The 14,274-nt window shown below is 43.2% G+C and overlaps 1 protein-coding gene across 1 annotated transcript in view; it reads right to left on the reverse strand.

Moving 5' to 3' along the window:
• The window catches only part of EXT1 (exostosin glycosyltransferase 1), a 292,828-nt gene that overhangs the window by 12,662 nt on the left and 265,892 nt on the right, over positions 1-14,274 (reverse strand). Inside the window, exons 5-7 of the mRNA XM_027092574.1 lie at positions 9,837-9,969; positions 7,289-7,407; positions 5,931-6,026 (exon numbers count right to left, since the gene is read on the reverse strand). Of these exons, the coding sequence (XP_026948375.1) occupies positions 5,931-6,026; positions 7,289-7,407; positions 9,837-9,969 (348 nt within the window). The remainder of the gene's footprint in view (positions 1-5,930; positions 6,027-7,288; positions 7,408-9,836; positions 9,970-14,274) is intronic.

Here is a 14,274-nt window from a genome sequence, read left to right on the forward strand (position 1 = left end):
CATTTGGTCCCACCATTACTGGGCACCTACTGTGTACAGACACCTTGCTAGTCGAAGGGAGTACAGAGGTGAGTAAGATACATGCTCTGTCTTGGAGGAGTTCATAGTCTGCAGGGAGACCAAGATGACCAAGAGAACAAGACGCGAATGATTGGTCCTCGCCTGATACGAGAGATGCCGGGAGACCAGAGGATGCAGCCACCGGCTGCTTGGAAGAGCAACGAAAGCCTCAGAGTCACATTGAATCAGGACCTTGATGGCCAGGAATCCACCGGGGATAAACAGAAATGAGGCCCAACAGAAAGAGGGCTCAGTAGATGCAAAGGCACAGAGGGGAGAGCCAGCACTCTGAGGCCAGGGAAGAGTGGATGGACGGAGCAGTGATTCCAAGTGTGCGACACACACCACTGGAAGGCCAGGTCCTTTTAGGAGGTGCAGAGACAAACATCTAAAAATTCTACTCTTTATTAATTTTAGCTCAGAGAAGCAAAAATATATACACATATATATTAGTAGCTATAGCAATAAAAGGTACTAGTAGAATTATTCAAAAATAGTTTCATTAAAGTGAAAAGTAAGCTGATTTAAAGAAAAATACTAAACAATAGAACACGTGGTCCATGGATTTAGGAACATTGTGAAGGTAGTATGAAGTTTGGGCAACACCAGGATAAGGCATGGTGAGGTGAGTGTACGTGTGTACGTGTGTACGTGTGTACGTGTGTACGTGTGTACGTGTGTGTGTGTGTGTGTGTGTGTGTGTGTGTGTGTGTGTGTGTGTGTTGAGGGTCTGGGGGGTGAAGGCATCAGTTGAAAAATTGAGACCGAAGAGACTACCCTATGACAGTCCCAGCATGAACTTCTGTGTTGAAGTTTCTGTAGAATACCTAATAAGAATGATGATATAAGAATAACTAACATTTTTTAAAACATTTACTCTGTGTCAGGGAATGTTCCAAGTTCTTATTTATTTATTTAGGCTGTGCCGGGTCTTAGTTGCAGCACGCAGGATCTTCATTTTGCGACATGCGGGATCTAGTTCCCCGACCAGGGATCGCACCTGGGCCCCCTGTATTGGGAGCGCGGAGTCCTACCCACTGGACCACCAGGGAAGTCCCGGAAATGTTCCAAGTTCTTTATGCACATCATCTCATTTCATCTGTATAACAAACCCGTTTTATAGGTGAGAAAACTAAGGTACAGAAAGGTTGTGTCTTGCTTAGGATGGACCCACCATCGTACCATCCCAGATGGTGTGATTCTATAGAGCACCTCAGCCCTATGCTATACCTGTCTCGGGGTTGAAAGGACCTCAAAAGTGAATGTGGGCACCCATGGCAATCTCTCATTCACCACTTCCTCTGGAAGGTATGTTAACTGTTGTGCCTTCCTCTCTCAATTCCTACGCGGAGACTGAGAGAGGAGACACTTGCCATCAACTTTCAAGGCACAAAGGCCAGGGAATGAAGCAGTTGGATGCTAGAGACAAAGGGAAGAGGGAGGCACTTAGCCCGGCTGCCATGGCTCACAAATCTAAGGACCCCTCCCCACAACCCCCCAAAGAAGCCCAAGCTATGTTTACATCAGGGAGCCAGCTCCTCTGCAAGCCTCATCTCAGGTTTGGTTTACATGCCGCAGAAGCTACTGGAGGGCTCACGTCATTAAAGGATGGAAAATGCCCACTAGAACCCATCTGTGGGAGCTCAAGGGATATACCTACACTCCAGGCTCTGCTCCTACACATCTGCCACCTGGGTCAAGTGTTTCTGTCTCTTTCTCAGTCTTCCAAAATAAAATACAAAAGCGATCAGCAACCCCGCATACACAGGGCTCAGAAATCTCAGCCTGAAGCAATTCTCCTGACACTGTTTACATGTCCACTAACTAAGGCAGAAGTTATTAGTTGCCAGCTTAGGGGTGCCCTGACCTTTCCCTTGTTAAGCCTACAGGGGAGAGCTGCAGTGACAAGGCCTATAAATTCAAAATAGAATTTTCCAACCAAAGCAGCAAACACATCAATTTTAAACTCAAGGCTAGACATGGAAATTTAAAATGCGGGAGGAGGAGGATATATGACTTCTTTCGCCATTATGGGCCCAACCACTGGGTTTAAAAGGATCCATTTCCTTTTTCTGAACTTGCTCCATCAATAAGAGTTAAGAGCCCATAAGTCAGCCACTTCTAAATCTAGTGTAGAAACCAGAGGCTCTCTTTCAAATACCCTGCCTCAGCTACGTTCCAAAAGTTCAGTGGATTAGCATGAAAGGAGCCAACGTCCTTACAAAGTCAATCCTGAGGGAGCTGGGTTTTCCTTGTTAGCTCATTTAAGAGCTACTTAGCTACCATGTAACAGCCCAAACCCTTCTAGAATGAACGAACACAACTAGGAAATGACCAAGGCTCAAGAAGTTCCCTGTCTAGTAGGGAAGATAAGAAAGGTTCATAAGTAATAATACAAAGCACCATGAGAGGTGACATTTTTCAAGCACCTGCCATGTGCGTCCACACTCCTAAGCAGCAATACGTTTACATGGACAGGAGCAAACCCTTTGATCCTTTTAGCTGACCTGTTAGGTGTTATGACTTCTTCCACTTACTGAAGGAGGGACTGAGGCACACAGAATTAAACAACTTGTCTTAGGTCACATAGAGGAAGTCTGACCCCAAAGCCCGTAATACAAACCATCACTTTACAATGCCCCCCGCCCAGAAGAGGAGCTGACATCTACTGAATCCTGAGTGTAGAACAGGTACAGGGCTGAGCACCTGTAATGCAGTATCTCATTCCATCATCAAAATGGGCCCAAGTCTTAGCCCAGGTGCCCTAGAATACAGTCTAAAGCAAGACTTAAGTGCAAATGCTTTATCAGGCGGCGCGGTCCCGACGAGGGAGAAGGAACCACATGACCGACTGGATTCAGTGGCCAAGGTGAAGTCTAGGACTCAGCAAATGGCCAGAAGCCCAGACATACATATGGCTGCGAGAATGGGAGGTATCTTATAAGACACATCTGATAAAGCCTACAAGAAAGGTACTATGATTATCATCTTCATCTTAGAAATAAAGAAACTGGGACTACTAGCTGGGAGTGAAGAGTATAAAATCAATCAATGAGTCTGTGCACAAAAATGCAATACTAACCATAGGAGTCAGAATGGCTCCCAGTCTGTCCGTCAGAATGGATCCTATTTGAATATCCTGACATATTCACAGAGAGACTTACCTACCAGAAGGAGATCTAGTCACCCATGGAAGCATAAAAAAACAAAGAATTTCCAAGTGCAAAGTGAAGAGAACCCATCTGAGGACTGTTCAGGGCTTCAGGCATTGGAACCGGGGAGACAGATATATGGGGTTATAGGCAGGAGATTTTTCTGTGCCAGTCCCTTTTGTGAAACCATACCTATTGGTGAGATGAATTCATAAGGGTAAGTAAGACCGATGCCAAGAGGCATGTGATTATTCTCATTAAGTGCTTACCAATCAGCTCTCTGATAACCACACTGCTTGACTCCAGTCCTATGAAGGCTGTGACTATATCTGTCACATTCACCACTGTGTTTCCTCATGTTGCCCAGCACACAGCAGGCAGCCTACACTGAAACTCAATAGACAATGCACGGATCACCTTGTCCACGCACGTGACAGTTACAATTCTCAGTGCATCCTGCTGAACTATATGAAATGGCCACTTGTAGCCACCCAAATGATGATTTCAAACGGTGCAACCTAATACCTTGGTCGTTCTTATTCTGGCTCAAAGAGGGTTTACTTAGTGTGAGACAATCTCTCATGACCTAACTCTCTGGGGACTGACGGAGGAAGTCTCTTAGATGACAATTGCAGTGTCATTTAATAGAGACTAATTTCCTCACAATGGATAAGATCTATAAGAAAGCCACCAGCAGAAGCTTGAGAAAAAAGAATTCACCTCTGGCAGCAAAGAGTGGAAGATATTTCAAAGAGGAGGGAGCATGTGAACCAGGGCTTAAAGAATATATGGGAATTTCAATAACAGAAATGAACAGCTGAGGAAGGAGGGTCAAGACTTACGGCAAATGGGAAAGACAACACTTAGGGGTAGGAAGGGACACAGTGCTGTTAACTGTGACTGATGAAATCTGTAGAGGAAAAGCAATGAGAGAGAAGATTGGGAAGGCCAGCTGAGGCCAGATTATACACGGCCTCTGATGTTAATTGAAAGCATTAGCAAAAAGACTCCCTTAAGGGCCATGAGATGATTAAGAAGATCATTCCGTTCTAGGCAAAATGAACTGGAGAAGGGAAGCAGGGGCCAGCTAGGCAGCCAGCACCCCTGAGAGACTCTGATGGACACCTCAAAACAAAAGTAAGGTGGAAATGTCCTTTTTAAGATAAATGTTACGAAGAACCACTACTCTCAAAGACACAACTAACTCAGATTAATCAGCTAAGCAAACCTCACGCATCACCACCACCATCAGCAACCTCATGATCATCTTCATCACGTCCAGAAAGATCACCATTGCCAGGCCCTGAACTTATTTACTCCTCAGAGTACCCCATGTGGTATGTGTTATTATTCCCATTTTGTAGATGAGGAAACTGAGGCTCAGAGAAGGAAGGTATAGTCAGGGTCACACATCTCCTGAAGAGTTAGTATTAGGACCCAATTCAAAAGCCTACGGCTGTCACTATGGAAAACGGTATGGAGGTTCCTTAAAAAACTAAAAATATAGCTGCCCATGATCCAGCAATCCCACTCCTGGGCATATATCCAGATGAAACTATAATTCAAAAAGATACTTGCATCTCTATGTTCATAGCAGCTCTATTCACAATAGCCAAGACATGGAAAAAACCTAAATGTCCATCAACAGATGAATGGATAAAGATGTGATTCATGTGTGCACACGTGTGCGCACACACACACACAATGGGATACTACTCAGCCATTAAAAAGAATGAAATAATGCCATTTGCAGCAATATGGATGGACCTAGAGATTATCATACTAAGTGAAGTCAGTTAGAAAGAGGAAAACAAATACCATATGATAACACTTACAAGTGGGATCTAAAATATGACACAGGGACTTCCCTGGTGGCGCAGTGGTTAAGAATCTGCCTGCCAATGCAGGGGACACGGGTTTGATCCCTGGTCCCGGAAGATCCCACGTGCCACGGAGCAACTAAGCCCGTGCACCACAACTACTGAGCCTGCGCTCTAGAGCCCACGAGCCACAACTACGGAGCCTGTGTGCCACAACTACTGAAGCCTGAGCTCTAGAGCCCATGCTCCACAACAAGAGAGAAGCCACCGCAGTGAGAAGCCCGCACATTGCAACAAAGTGTAGCCCCCGCTCGCCGCAACTAGAGAAAGCCCACACGCAGCAATGAAGACCCAACACAACCAAAAATAAATAAATAAATATCTTTTAAAAAGTTAAAAAAAAATGACACAAATGAACTTATCTACAAAACAGAAATAGACTCGCAGACGTAGAGAACAGACTTGTAGTTGCCAAGAGGGAGGGGCGTAGAGGAGGGAAGGAATGGGAGTTTGGGATTAGCAGATGCAAACTACTATTTATAGGATGGATAAACAACAAGGTCCTACTGTATAGCACAGGGAACTATATTCAATATCCTGTGATAAACCATAATGGAAAAGAATATGAAAAAGAATATATTTATGTATAGTTGAGTCATGTTGCTGTACAGTAGTAATTAAAACCACATTGTAAATCAACTATACTTCAATAAAATTAAAAAAAAAAAAGCCTATGGCTGTCAAAGCAGAGGACATTCAGAGACAGGTATGGTTTTGGAAAAACAGTCCAGGCCAGCACTTCCCAGGAGGAAGATGGCTAAGACCAACACCCATGGTGCCCCACTGAAGACACAAAGATTCCACACTGATTCCACAGTGAAGTCCCCTCTGGTCCTACCTTGCTTTCTCCTTCAATCACGATGACAGGCACGGCAGTGGCAGGCCAGCGGTGTTTGGCTGGGAGAGGCTTGTCACAATTCCATAGAACTATGATCTGAAAGGGACAGGGGGTCGTGAGATGGCTTGGTAGGGCTAGATTTACATAGGCCTCCAACCCAAAGTTTCTTCTTACAGACAGAGAGAGAGGAGATGGGGATATAAGCAAGGCAGGATGGCAGACCTCAAAACTGAATTTAAAGTGAGTCCACTCCCCTCTGTACACCCGAAACTAACACAACATTGTAAATCAACTATCCTCCAATAAAAATTAAAAAAATAAAAGTGAGTCCACTCCTACACAACCCTCAGAACCCGATCACTCTAACAGCCAAAGAGAGGGGACAAAAAGAGTAACCTAAGAAAAACTGTGTCAAGGGGGTAGGACAAAGCTGAGGAGGAAAGAAGTCATTTCAGGGTTGCTGGTTTTTAACAAAGTGTTTTTCTGAATTCTGATGTCTTATGATGACGAGTAAGATAACAACGCCGATCCAATTGAATAAAAACGCACACTGAACGTCTGCGATGCATACACGCCACACCAGGCAACATGGGAGGAAGAAGAGAATTCAAGATAGGACTGGCGTGAGCGCATGTTCTGGATTCTCCAGGATGGTTGATGATTTCCTGTGATCCTGTTATTTCCAATAAAAACGTTTAGCTCCAAAATGCATACTTCCACGTGATTCCATTCTTTTGTTGTGTGTAAACCTTCTTGTGTAATTTACAATTCAGAAAAACCACCGTTAAGAGTACGAGAGCGATACTAATTTGGAAAACATGATTACCAGAGGTATCATCTTCCTTTCCCAATTTTATAATTAGTCACGGTGGCCGTGAAAGAAAAGTTGACGCCTCCTGACACCAATGAATTGGTTTCTGCTGTGGAATCTGAGTTTTCTGGGTCCTCTCAGTGGCCTTTCTGATGTTCCTTTATCACTCTGACACGTAAGAATGAAAGAATGTGCCTATGTATTCTTTAAAGAGTGTATTGGTATATATCAGGCTGGACAAAAAGTTCGCTCAGGTCTTTCCGAAAGATGTTAGAAGAACCCGAATGAACTTTTGGGCCAACCCAATATTTAACTTTACCCCAGGGCCAAGATCTCTTTGTAACCCACCCCTTACCTGTACTAGATTTCACTTCCAAGAACCTCTAAGCTGATGAAAAGGGCGTAACGAGGCGTGACAAAGGAAAGGGGAGTAACGGGGCCCGACGTGGGGAGCACAGTGTGTAGCCGGGAAGGCACAGGGAGGGCTGGGGGGCTCTGGTCCACTGAGAAGGAGGGCGCAGGCGCCGTGGTCAACACTGCCACTCACCTGAGCACAGTACTGGGATTTGGCGGCAGCCACGAGGAGTTTCAACACTGGCTGGGACTGAGAGACCAGGGGGGTCACCGCGTGGATGACTGCAGTGAATTTGGAGGGGGGCTTTAAACCTGAAACAGAAAGGGCAGAGAGGCCTAATGAAGCACTGAAAAACAAGACTTAGAAAATTCGTCCTCTCTGCTCAGCCTCGCCCTGGAGCTAATGTTCCCTTCCAGTGTATTTTTCCTCTGCCTCTTGTGTCCTGACAGAACAAAAACAAGGTGAAAAGCTGCTAGTTAACTGCCGCCTGAGTCTAGGGACCTGGATGATTTACAGTTCAATGCCCATTTCCAGATTCTTCCTTTGATAGTCATTTCCTTCCTCCCTTGGGGAGGCATCTTTGATCTCCCTTCTGTTTTTTAGGCACCCAAAGTCTAATTATGCACACACACCACTACTCACCACTCTCTACCCAAGAAAGGATCTAACTCCAGTCACTTACGTCTTAGGATGGATTTTTGTAAACAGTGCTCTCTCTTCCAGGCTATGTGCATCTGTCTTACTCTTAATTATGTAGTTAAGGGGTTTTTGCCTGTTTGATACTATTTCAGATAATAACTAGCAAGTGGTAAAGGTTAAAAGAACAACGTCCAGAGCATGAGTGTCTATGTCTGAAGCTCAGTTCCACCACTGAGTGGTGGTGGGATCTTGGAAAAATTACTTAACCCTCTGTGCTTCCACAGCTGTGAAATGGGGCTGATAGCCACAGTATCAAAGTTACGGAGTTGTTATGAGAATTAAATTAAATGAGTTAATGCATACAGAGCACTTAGAACAGGACCTGCAGACAGCAAGTGCTCAGCATGAGCTTACCGTTACCATAATCACCATCATCACTATTTCAGAGTAGAAGCTGCTCTACTCCCAAGAATCTCTTCTTTGTGTACCAGTGACACAGCTGAGAGGAAAAGTTTGTTGTCCAGACCTCTGCCAACTGTGCGCTCTAAGGCCCGAGGTGGAAAGGTACTATAAATGCACAAAATAACAACTTCCACCAAAGAGAAAGCAGTGAGATGGCTTCTCCCGCAAAATGAGTTTTTCCATGAGAACACACTAAGAAATTGGAGACAGGTTAAAAAGGCTCCTTAAGGGCTTCCCTGGTGGCGCAGTGGTTGGGAGTCCGCCTGCGATGCAGGGGACACGGGTTCGTGCCCCGGTCTGGGAAGATCCCACATGCCACAGAGCGGCTGGGCCCGTGAGCCATGGCCGCTGGGCCTGTGCGTCCAGGGCCTGTGCGTCCGGAGCCTGTGCTCCGCAACGGGAGACGCCACAACAGTGAGAGGCCCGCGTACCGCAAAAAAAAAAAAAAAAAAAAAAAAGGCTCCTAAAACTTCATTAGTTTAGAGACACTAATTTCACATTTTAGTAGTTTAAATATGAACAAGACAGTGCAGGGACATTCAAGTTAAGCTTTGGTAGTGACTGGACAGAGGCAAGAATCAGACTATATATCTCTCAAAGGATTATACGAACGTTTTGCAGGGCAAATTATACCATCCGACTAGTACTTTAATTGCATGTTAGAAAGAAGCTAGCTTTCCCACTATCTAGATACACATTCAAGGCTTTGCCAAGTAAGAAGAATAAACATGATAGAGGGGGTTCCCTTTTTTAGCAGTGAGGACAAGTCAGTGCTTTAAGACTCTCCTCTAACAGTTTAAGAAGCATCAATTACACACTTCTAATGTGCTAACTCTGCTAACTCCACACAAAAATCTGGAGTCTTTTTGCCATATCGACTTGAAAGATGCTTTATTATCCCAGGGTTTCTCAAATTTGGAACTATGAATGAGGAGAAGTGTCCAAGATGTTACTAACACTAGAGCAAACGGGGCTCCAAATACGTATATGTCTATGGCGGTAACAGCCTTTTGTAAAGCTTCGTCCCTCTGCCGGTTCCCTTTTCCCCGTCATGACTAGACTAAAAGCTGCTTGAGAACAGAGCTTGTATCTCCTTTGACTTTTTATTTCTACCACCTAGCACTGCATTAACATGGCAAAGAAGATGAGCACAATAAATGTTGAATGAAGTGAATAAGTTTCTCCCCTATCATATATTCTTAAATCTTTTTCCTTTCCGTTTATTAGTTTGGTTTTTCTTTGGTCTGAGACAGAGAAGTTGGGATTGTGGAGAAAAACAAAAAGTAGGGAGAGCTCTCCTAACTCCATTTTATATAAGATGAGACTTAAAATTATAGTGAACCCATTGTCATGTTCAAAATGATCTGTAATTTGGGAAGCCTATTTCTCAAAAAGAAATGACCCTGCTAAATGCAAAGTACAGCGGCTCAGGTAAGAAAGGAGTTTCTCACTTTGCAATGCTCTGCTGGATTTATAATTCTTGACCTTGATATACCGTTTAGGACAGAGCTCTAGAAAGCAGTCTCCAACACAGGATGTTGCAAAGACACCGCGGTGGAATCGAAAAGTCAAGGGACTTTAGTTCTGAATGACACCTGGCAGGTAAACCAGAATAACTCCCTGGAAGGCACTCACTTACCTAAATTAGCATAGTAGTAAGGGAAATCTCCCAGATAAGATGAATACTGTGGTAGGACGAACAATCCTCCAGGATGTTTGTTCCATATTAAACTGTTACGGGATATGTGCTTGAATATTCTGTCCTGAATAATCTAGAAAATGAAAACATGGCACATGGTGAGAGGAGACTGACGGTATCAGACGAGGAACACAGTCAATCCAAATTGGAGGGCTGATGGCACTCAAAGTAGTGAGTCTCCTCCCCCACCCCCAACCTGATTCTTCACTGAAACAACCTGATTCTTCACTGATTCTCTGACTCAGAGTGACAGAGCAATGGAAAAGAGTGAGAGAGAGAGAGAGAGAGAGAGAGAAACAGATGAATAATGGCTAATCCAATTTCCTAATTAAACTGCAGTTTCACCATAAATTCTATCTTGTCTTTCTATAATAATAAGTCCACGCTCATGTCAAATTAGAGTGTGTAGAAGAGTTTCCCTGATGGCTGAGATCTAGCAGTGCTTCCAGATCCACATCAGGAAGATCTGTTCTCAGGGCACAGAGATGTCCATATAGAGACTGAGCTGGGAGCATATGGAATCCCGAAGCAGCTGAGGTTTTGATCTGTTCCTTTAATTCAGGAGGCAGATTTATTTGCTTGGCATATCTCATTGTCCTTTCAAATTCAAGTATAGGACTTTGGGGGTACTAGTTAGCTGAAGTTTTTCTACTTTTCATCTCAAAAAGTAGTGACTTAACAATTGCTCAAAACATCCTACATAACAGGACAAGAACCATGGCATATGGAGAATAATGATAGTCAAGCTAGTTCATTAGTTTCTTTGGACTTGAAGACCTTGCAGATCATTAAATTCTACATTTAGAGTCAAACATTCTCCCATCCCGAATCATTTGTCAGATTAATGTGATTAGTCCACTTCACAGTGGACTTTCAAACTCTTGTAATTATACCATCCACTCATTAAGATATGATTTGGCAAATAATTAACTTGATACAGAATTTCATGTTTTCAGCAATTTTTTTGTACTTAAAAAAAAAAAAAAGCCTGGCATATATCTTTAGAGATTTAAGACCTAAACCATCATTTTCCAGGTCCCCATTTAATGCAATGTGATTTTAAGTACAGACCATTTTAAATGGAGTTGTATTATTTGCTAAGGTTATTACCACCCTCATCTCATCCCACATGGTGACTACACAAGTAATAAAATCAGCTGCATTTATCTTTGCAAACCTGATTGTGTTTATATTTCTTAATGAGAGAGAAGGAAGCAAGGAGGAAATTTAGAAGAACTCAAATATCTTAGTTCAATGATTTCTGCATTTTCTCTTTTCCCCAGATCAAAACTGCTCATTTTATATGGATTGGCAGAGGTTTCTAATTTGGGGAAGATTTTAGGAACCTTGCTCAAGCGTTAATGTTTGCTCTTTGTGGTTCAACAGAGATGTGTTAAAATGCTATTGTCTACGCATTAATTGTAAGAAAATTGTCATGGTTGTGCAGGGTTTTTACATGGCTAACAATTTCACTTTGTACACCATTTTTTCCAGTTTTTAATTATTTGTACCTTCCAATTCTACTGTCTACTTATTTTCCTTTATAGGTTTCCATTTAGATCCTCCCTTTTTTTGCTTTCCAAATTCATGTCCCTTCTAGCATGTGGCTGCTTAAATAAGTTTGGATATCAAGACACAGAAAACATTGACAATGGATGGTGTCATAAATCCGACTTACATACAAGTGACATGGAAGTCAGAGATGTCACAAATTAGGTCCCTATTCACTTTGGGTCTCTGGGTGGTGTGATTCTCAATGTCATTGACTCTTTTTGATTCAGTATCACAACACTGTCATCTTTTTGAAGTCAAGGATATAAGTTGTAGTATTCCTCGGAAGTTTCAAAAAGCATTTTATATTCTCTTCAAACAGGGTGATATCAGCAAAGGTATAAGAGCAATAGCAAATGTGGAATTTAACTCAGGTCAAGCAATTTGCCACCTTTATGACTAACTAGCCTCATATGTAATAAGCAGTAACATATCACATTAATTATAACAACGTTTCAGAATCTCTTAGGAAAAGTTGCCTAAATCTTCATATTTAAGACTTGAGTTTTTAAAAAAATCTCATTCCTGTGTTCATTTTCTAGGCATGGATTTTTCCATTTCTATTTTTACACAGCTATACTATCACAGATATTATACATTATAGATCTTTCCATATTATTCATAGCATTCATGGTTTACTTATCCTAAATGTCCAACAATAGTGCAATTATTTCCATGCAAAGCAATGAACATATTTATGAGTTAAAACTTTCCACATTTAGGACTGATGCTTTAGCATTTTGTCAAAGGGTATGAACACTTTAAAGGCTGTTCATACGTATTACCAAATGTCTTTCTGAAATGTTGATATCAACTTGCCTTACCAAAAGACTGACAGAGTATGGATCTCATTTCACCAAATAGAAAGGTCATTCTGTCCCTCTCCTAATGTCCAATTCTCCCTATTGCTACACTGGACAGCTCCCAGGAGCCTTTCAGGGCCCTTAGTACTCACTCGCAAACGCTGTGAATGAAGACATCATATTGAAACGTGGGACACTATAAAGAAAATCAACACATACATACACGCAAACACAGGCACAAAAAGTTTACACAAAATTTTTTTCCTTACAGCCCCAAATGGCACCCTCAATAAGGATGATATTTCTTATTAACATGAATTCAAAGGGAAGAATGACAGGCTCCTTATTTTTCATTTTTATGTGCCATCTATTTTTAAAATAATGGACAGTTGATTATAGGTTCCAGTCATTCTAGGTGGCCTTGACTCTGTCTCTTTTTTTTTTTTTTTTTTTGCAGTACGCGGGCCTCTCACTGACGTGGTCTCTCCCGTTGCGGAGCACAGGCTCCGGACGCGCAGGCTCAGCGGCCATGGCTCACGGGCCCAGCCGCTCCGCGGCATGTGGGATCTTCCCGGACCGGGGCACGAACCCGTGTCCCCTGCATCGGCAGGCGGACTCTCAACCACTGCGCCACCAGGGAAGCCCTGACTCTGTCTTTTGACCAATACAATGTTGCCTAATACACGCAGTGCCACCATATGCCACCTCATTCCAAACCAAAGCAAAATCTCCTATTTCTATTCTCTCACTGATTTTAAACTTTCCTTATACAACGGCATCAATAATACTATGGTCTGAATGTGCATATGGTTAGATAAGTGAAGAGAGAAACAGACAACCCTTCATAAAACAGCACTTAAAATTGTGTTTCCAAGCTACTGTGAGCTGTCTTCATATGTCATTACCATTGTATGCCATTTTCTTTTGCTCAGCCTGATTCTGACTGAGCTCCTAAGGTTCAATCCTTAGTGCCAGGTTACTGTTGTGCAGTATTCTGACAAATAATGGAATCCAAGAACACTGTCTTTGCAGTATTTGATCATTGTCTCTATCATTACTTCTCAATTTGCACCAAAAAATGAGCTCCAAAGAGCCTAGCTCTTATTAAATAGCTCCTTAATTCCAAGGTGCAGAATTAGGAAGTTTCAAGCAGACTAGAAATACAAGGCAAATCCCAAGCAGGAGAGAGTGCAGCACAGCTGAATGTACTAACAACTTGACCCTGGCGTTGGAAAGAAAGATGAGGTGTCCTGTTTCCAACGGTATCTAAGCACTACCTACAGCTCTAAGGCTCATAATCACCAAAGAGCAAGTAATTCCCTTCCCGCGACTCACAATACAGCACGTAAGGAAGAAAGAGTCTCCGGGTAGAGCATCCCCGAACAAGGGATCTTCAAATGTACGTTGTCCAAGGGTAATGCTGCATTACCCTGACCATAGGCACTCCAGCAGGAACTGAAGGACATATTATCTCAAGTAGGAATTTTTGATTTGTGATAGTTAAATCGTTCTTATGAACATATTGGCTGTTTATCTGGGTATGTGGATGGCGTTTTCTGGTATTTTTCTCTGCTTTTCTGTTTACATTGGATCCTGGGGTAATCTAAGCTCTGGATTAAAAAGGGAAACTGGATGGTATCTCTCATGCAATTCAGCTGAGAGGTCAAATTGTTAAAATCCAATTTTGGAACTATATGAGGAGTTTTTGTCAGTTGCAATAAATTTGAATGAAGTATATGGTTAGAGTGTTCTAAAAACAACTGTGCTCCAGGCCGCATGGGTCCTTGGGGGCATAGGAGGGCGTTTGCCCTGCCCACTCGGGCCTGGGGAGCCTGATGAGCTCCCAGGCTGGTCCCCTGCCCTCCAAGTTCCCCCCTCCCCCCAGCCACATTGGTCCTGGGGGCATAGGAGGGAGGCCAGGGGAGATCAGGAGAGGTAGGTGGGAGGGGCTCTCTGGGACCGGAGGAGCAGGAGAGGAGAGGAGGGCATTTACCCCGCCCACTCAAGCCCAGGAAGCCTGCTGG

Source organism: Aethalodelphis obliquidens, unplaced genomic scaffold (assembly GCF_003676395.1).
Source record: "Aethalodelphis obliquidens isolate GAN/ISIS:26980383/991018 unplaced genomic scaffold, ASM367639v1 scaffold79, whole genome shotgun sequence".
Classification (NCBI taxonomy): Eukaryota; Metazoa; Chordata; class Mammalia; order Artiodactyla; family Delphinidae; genus Aethalodelphis; species Aethalodelphis obliquidens.